The sequence below is a fragment of the Oratosquilla oratoria genome, chromosome 6, assembly GCF_046742065.1.
Source record: "Oratosquilla oratoria isolate Oo_2021 chromosome 6, ASM4674206v1, whole genome shotgun sequence".
In the NCBI taxonomy this organism is placed as follows: Eukaryota; Metazoa; Arthropoda; class Malacostraca; order Stomatopoda; family Squillidae; genus Oratosquilla; species Oratosquilla oratoria.
In genome coordinates, this window is record NC_134782.1 from 46,669,988 (window position 1) to 46,677,487 (window position 7,500).

The 7,500-nt window shown below is 40.3% G+C and overlaps 1 protein-coding gene across 1 annotated transcript in view; it reads right to left on the reverse strand.

Moving 5' to 3' along the window:
* Positions 1-7,500, reverse strand: part of LOC143026008 (uncharacterized) — a 71,818-nt gene that overhangs the window by 14,720 nt on the left and 49,598 nt on the right. The window contains exon 2 of the mRNA XM_076185996.1: positions 3,033-4,123. Coding sequence (XP_076042111.1) covers positions 3,033-4,123 — 1,091 coding nt within the window. The remainder of the gene's footprint in view (positions 1-3,032; positions 4,124-7,500) is intronic.

Genomic DNA, 7,500 nt, shown 5'->3' on the forward strand with positions numbered 1-7,500 from the left:
TCTATCCTTTAAGCAATGAGATTGTGAGTGTGTGTGTGTGTGTGTGTGTGTGTGTGTGTGTGTGTGTGTGTGTGTGTGTGTGTGTGTGTGTGTGTGTGTGTGTGTGTGTGTGTGTGTGTGTGTGTGTGTGTGTGTGTGTGTGTGTGTTTACCTAGTTGTACCTAGTTGTATTTTACGGGAAGGGGAGCTATGATCGTGGTGTCCCGTCTTCATATTTCGTTTTATCTAGATTGATTTTAAATTCGTGTATTGTTTTTGCACACACCACTTTCTCATCTAACTTGTTCCAAACGTCTATTACTCTGTGGGGAAAGCTGTTCTTTTTCAGGTCTCTTCTATAACTGTCTTTCTTGATTTTCTTTCCATGTCCTCTTGTATCTCTACTATCCCATTTTATTAGATCCTCTCTATCAATAGTTTCTATGCCTTTCATGATTCTATAAATAGTTATCAAGTCTCCTCTCTCTCTTCTTTGCTCCAATGTCTGTAGCTCAAGTTTTGCTAGTCTCTCTTCATATGATAGTTCTGAGGGTGTTGGTGCCAATTTCGTAATTGCTCTTTGTATTCTTTCAAGTTTTGTTATATATTTATTTTGTACTTGATGACCATGTCGTCGCTGCATACTCCAATCTTGGTCTTATCAAAGTAACTGGTATTTTCTTCGCCATTTCTTCGTCCAGGTATGTAAATGCCAGTTTGATTAGTCTTATCAAATCAGAAGTTTCTCCAAAAATTTTGTTTATATGTTTCTCAGGGGACATATTATTCATAATAATGACTCCCAGGTCCTTCTCATTTTATACTTTTTTAATTTCTTCTTCTCCCAATATTCTCCTGTCGTTTGTGCCCTGAATTTAACCTTAATTGGTCTGGTCTTATCTGCATTGTATTTCCCTAGCCTATATATTTCTTCTATTTATTTCCCTGTTTCTGGTTCATCTTCTTGAACTACTTCTAATATCTGATTTACTTTTTCCTTTTCCTCCTTTATCCTAGTAGTAATTTTTTTTTTTTTTTTTTTTTTTTTTTTTTAGTTTCTCCTCTAGATTTACTAGTCGGGGGAGGTTGTCATTTCCTCCCTCATTAAATCCATAAAAGCAGTTATCTTCTCTTTCCATTGATCTGCTATTATCTATATTTCTACTTTTGACACTTTTGCTACCTTGTTCTTCCTCGTCTGTCTGTTCTGCACCCCCTTTGTTTACACCCCTTCTAACATCCGGGGCCCGTTCGTCCCATCCTCATCTCCTTCCATTTTCCTCAGTAATCCCTCTCCTTCACCTTTTTCTTCACCTTCCCACTACACCACGAGCTTTCCCCTTTCCTACTAATACAACAAAGGTACTCCCTCGTTGTTGAGATCGATGAAACTTGAATTTTCCTGGAGTTCCAAACTTCGTTGTCACTTCGACCTACGTGTGTGTGTGTGTGTGTGTGTGTGTGTGTGTGTGTGTGTGTGTGTGTGTGTGTGTGTGTGTGTGTTGTAATGGCACAGCATTACCCATACCTCTGACCACATAAGATATAGAACTCTCATTCTGATGGTTTGATATATTTCGACCACATATCCAATACCAAGGCAATGAAAAGGAAAACGCTTATGCAACACTGTTGGCGGAGAGCGAGAACGACATCATCCTCCAGGAAGAATTTGTTCAAAATATGTCATTAGAAATAAAACCATGTCAGCATAGACGATTCGTCAATGCCGGACGAGGCGACAGCGCCCTCAGCACCAACGGTACAAACAGGAACTACATAATATCGACATTCTCTGCACTCAGGAAATGAAATGTTGTCTCTGTGCATGGAAACCTTTGGAGTTGAAGGTGTCTCCATAGGGAGTGACCAAAGAGGACGCGAAGGCTGTACCGTGCACACGTCCAGTCACAAACAATAAATGAATAAGAAGATAAATTGAGTGAATACATAAATAAATGGATAAAAAGATGAAAGAATAGATAAATAAATGAATAAAAAGATTAAATTGAGTGAACACATAAATAAATGGATAAAAAGATGAATGAATAGATAAATTAATAGATAAATAGATAAATAGATAAATAAAAATAACCAAAAAATAAATAATAGATAAAGAAATGAACAGATAAATGAACAAATAGATGATTGAGTATATAGATACATAAATGATTGAATAAATGAATAAAGAAATAAATACATAAATGAATAAATAAATAGATAGATAAATGAAGAGAGCCACATAGGGCAGAGGTACTGATAAGAACCAAATTCGGCACCTGCACGAAATCTGGTGCTTCTGCTGTGACGTCACTGATAACACATGTGGCCAAATGCGCTACAGATATTCCTATTTACCATCTCGTGGATACCTGTAAAAGTCATGCAAATGATGACAATGAATGAAGGACTTGTCTTCTTTGGCTTATCTTCAAAGATGTGATACTCTGGCCCCATTCAAAAAAAGAAAAAAAAAAAAAAAAAAAAAAAAGTTCCTCAATTTTTTTTTTTTCTTTTTTTATCTTACAGTGCAAGTAGACATTTGTTGTGAATGAAAACAACAAGTGATCTGTTTATTTTTGTAACCAACAGCGTGGACTCCCTCCCCCGTCCCACAAAGAGGATACAATATTACAAGTGAGACCACAGACATAGGTCGGTGTTAGTGGATGCTGAGTGATTCAATTTAGTGTTGTGGTGGTCTCTCAAGAAGGCTAAACAATATCAATCCATAAAGTATGGCATACGTGAGAAATAAGTTGAGAACCGTTGCAAATCTATGCTGCAAGTACAAAATCATAATGAGTGACAGTTGTGTGATATCTTATTGTGAAGGCTTACTAAACGTCTTGGGATTCTCTCAGTTTCTGGAAAACCTGCTATGCGTTTGATAAACTGAAGAGAAAAAAAATAGTATCAACAATTTAGAACGTAAATTGTCAGCACTGGTTCTTCCCGCCACCTTCTGAAGAATCTAGATAATTGTGATTAGTCGTGTGGAGACGCTATTACTAAAAATCTAGAAGAAAAATTGGAAAGAATCTCCAACTCACCTGCCGCTTTTTCGGTTGACCGACGACATAAATATCGTTCTGGTTGTAACGGCCTCTCAATTTTGAATTCCTTGTTGTGGCCCTCTCCTGCTCATCCAGTTTGTCGTCTCTTTCTCCTTCGTACTCTTCAGACGTCCCGTCGTCCATTGCTTCCTTCCATCGATTTTGTCCTTCTCTCAGTGATGCGTAGAGCGAAAGAGAGGGGTAAAGGGAACGATTCGAAGACTGAAAGTGGGAGGGTAAGTAGGCTGAGGAAGACGAAGAAGAATTGGAGGAAGGCGAGTGGAGGGCTTGTGATGGACCGTAAGCCTGAGCCATAGCCAGGAGAAGAGAGTCTAGAAGGAGCCTGTTCTCTGGACTCTGGTGGGCAACAGACAGCACCCGAGGGCGCACCGGAAGAAGAGACACCGAAGTTTCCTCCCCTTTCTTCTTCAGAAGTTCCGGGTATCTTTGCGCCTGTGCCTGTGAAATCATCGTCAGGATCTCGGGCTGAGGTGGGATGTCTTTGACTGTCTGTGGGGTTTCCAGCAACGACTGCTGTTCTTTTGGGATGGGTTGAGGGTCTTCCAGGATCTCCCTCGTCTGGAATTCTTCCCCTGGGTCTCTTCGAGATTCATGGAGAACGGAAGTAAGGAGATCTTCGTCGATGCCTTCTTCAACAGTACCCGTTCTCTCCCTCAGTTGATTTTCATTCTGATCGTAGACGTCTTCTAAGCTCTTCTTGAGGTTTCTCAGAAACTGGCCATCCTGAAGAGAGAAAGAAAACGGCTTCGTCTGGTTAGAACTTAGAAAATCTGCTGGAAAGCTTTTGGAGACGTCTTGTCTTGGATGCTGAGAGACTCTCCGCCTTTCCTCTTCCTCCTCTTCTTCTTCTTCTTCTTCTTGATCCTGTTTTTGTAAGTGCCTTAGGAATTCTTGCTGTCGCCGAAGTAAGGATGCTTGTTGTCGTTCTCGAAGGAGCTCTTGGCTCTGTCGATGCTGATAGAGTTCCTTTGGGTCAAGGTGATCCAGAAGAGTTCGGGGAAGGACAAAAGAGGATCCCTGGAGAAGGCTCTCAAGCAGTTGATTCCTCACTGAAGAAATGACCAACTCTGTCGGCATAAGAAAGGGAGAAGTATCACTAAATGTAGAAAATCAAAAGTATATAATGTAGAAAAACATGTAGAAAATGTAAAAATGTACAAAACATGTAATAAATAGGTAAAACATAGTTTAATATCATAAATAAAAGTGCATGGGTATGATACACGAACACGCACGTGTGTGTGTGTGTGTGTGTGTGTGTGTGTGTGTGTGTGTGTGTGTGTGTGTGTGTGTGTGTGTGTGTGTGTGTGTGTGTGTGTGTGTGTGTGTGTGTGTGTGTGTGTGATTCACCATGGTCTTTGATCACGTGTTGGACTCGTGATCTACAGCTCTTTCCCTCTCGGAAGAGAGCTCAGGGCTTATATATGACCGATCTATGGGTAATGCTGTGACCTTACACACACACCCAACTCCCCGCCCACGAATATTGGAGTAACGACTCACAGCGCAGCGATACTGAAATTACTTAAACCCTTGGCGGGATTCGAACCTGGACAACCGTAGTGGCGGCCGGGAAGTCTACCAACTGCGCCATCGAGTCGTGTGTGTGTGTGTGTGTGTGTGTGTGTGTGTGTGTGTTTTACCATTAGCCCAGAGGCGGTTACCAGAAATCCCGCCTTCTGCATCCGCAATCTCACTGATAAACTTCCACGGGTATTCGAAATGACTGTGGGCGTGCTTTGGTTTCCTTAGAGGCATCTCACGTTTAATGACATTTGATCCTTGACATAGCACCTCCGGTCCGAGGATCGCCTCATCAATTGAATGAAATCCTCTTATCTTATCTCTTTCATTTATCTACTTATTTATTTATTCATTTATTTATTCATTTATTTATTTACATTTTCTATCTATTGTTATATATATAAGTATATATATATATATTTTTTTTTTTTTTTTTTTTGGGGGGGTGATACTTCAGACAGGCAATTTTATTACACAAGAACAGAGGAGACTGCAGGAGACCATATGGCCTACACTAAGCAGTTCCATGTCCTTTACCACCTCTCGTCCCTTATCTCTCTTGACAGCGTATTGGTTTAAGTCACTGTAACTTTGTTACGGGTTAGCTGGGTTCGAATCCTCGGCTCGTCCACGTTTCAATTTCCAACGGATGCCTCCATCGAGCGATTTTTCAGTCTCGACTGCGATGGCATGGAACTAAAAGTGATTTGTGGTTGAAAAAAGAAAAAAGATAAAATTATCTAATATTCTCTTAAAATAACCAATAATTTCAGCCCTCACTAACTACATGGTCACTAAGTCTGTTCAGATGATTAACATGAGGACATAAGAGGAGGTTGCTAGAGACCATAAAGCCTACACTAGGCAGTGTCACGTCCCTTACCACCTGTTATCCCACTCTGTAAAGTTATCTAATCTTAAGAACATAAGAATGAAGGAAAACGGAAGAGACCATAAGGCCTACACTAGGTAGTTCCACATATATTACCATCTGTCGTCCCTATCCATGAAGTAGTCTCATCTTCACTTAAAACAACCAATTGTCTCAGCGCTCACTAACTAGATCACTAACTAGATGGTTACCGAGTCTATTCCATTCGTTAATCACTCTGTTGGTGAACCAATCCTTGCCTATTTCCTCCTTAAACCTAAATTTATCCAATTCAGATTCATTGCAATGAGTCCTGAATGATGTCTTAATATGATGACCTTGCCTGCAGCGCCCTCTCGCTCGACGGGGAATCTTTATCAGTTTGGAGTCAGGGTCCGTCTCGGATGCTCGCTGGTCGAGTGGTTTAGAGCGTCACTACTTGCGGCGGGGGTTTAAATGACGGCAGTTCGAACCTGCCGCCAGAGAGTTGGACCAAGGGAATGGTTCATTAAACTCCACGCTACAAAGTTCTCTGTGAGGGGCACCGTCCTAGCCTCCGGATGGTTACGATCGTGGTACTTGTTTTGTTATCATTTGTCTGTTTGTTTGTTATTATTTGCTTGATTCTCATTTACTATAAATCATATGTGAATTTATTATTATTTACTATTTACGGGTTTGTTTGTTATTTAACTATACCTATGCATTTATCTTATTTATTATTATTTACTTTATTATAGTTTTTATTTATACATTTATTTATTCATTTATCATTATTGTAACTTTTTTCTCATCCGACCTTGATAGGGACCAAAAGGTCTCCTGTCGGCATGTTCCGCCTTTGTAATCCTTTGCAAATGCGAGTGCCACTGAATATATACCATGGAATAGAATGGTGATGACCTAATGGGAATTGCAAGAGGAGATGAAATCTTACAAGAAATTTAAAAAATGGTGTCATGGTATCACTGTCTTTCACAAAATAGTTTCAGTAATGAAAAAGGAAATCGATGATAATAAAGGTAGTTCATTCTTTATAGTCAAACAAATGTTTTCATTTTAATTATATGTTGGGCGTTTTCAGTTTGTGATTAAATGTGGCAATAAAAATGGGTGGAGAATATCTTTAAAAATAGATAAGAGTGAGAGGTTATAATCATTCCCTTTAATACAGTTAAAGACTTGCATCTTTTTGGTTAACTCTAAACGATATTATTCGGTTTAAAAAATCTCCTAAACCACGAAGAGGATTAACTTACATACATACATGCATACATACATACATACATACATACATACATGGTCCTACAGGAGTTGAAGGGTACGAGAGGGAGGGATGGGGTGGGTTAAGGAAGGAACGCGGAATGACGTGAGGTATAAAATTGTTGATTTCCTGACCATGTTTGTACACTCTGAAGAAGCTCTGTTAAGAGCGAAACGTCAGTAAATAAAAACTTCAACGATTCTCGGTGTTTATCTCACCACCCTGCCACTCATACATACATACACACATACATATATACATGCATATACCAAAGGCTTTTTCCCCCTTACAAGGTAGGTAGCCAAAAAACAAAGGCATAAAAACCACTCCCACCCATTTCATCCCTATCACACTCCACTCCCCTCCACCCTCTTATCTTGGCACCTCCTGGATGACGGGTCATTCCTGCATCTCAACCACTACCCTGGGTCAGAAGCAGTGTCGCAAGACACAGCATATGCACAGCAAGGCCGCTTTATTAAATTCGGCGACCCTCACTCTCCGTCCCCTCATGCAGAAAGGGAGAAGACGGGGAGAAATCCCTTCGGGCTGCGTCAAATTTTTCTTACACATATTCCCTCCCCTCCCTCTCCCCCCACCCATTCCACCTCATGGATCACAACATCATCCATATACAACCATTCTCCATTCGCCCCAGTCTTCTGTCCTCTCCATTGTTATTAATCACTTGTAGACTTGTTCTGGGGCGATTTTATTCAGCCTAGGAGAACATCCCCACCTCTTTGCGGCAAAAAGATTCAATTTCTCTCAAAGAATATTTCCGT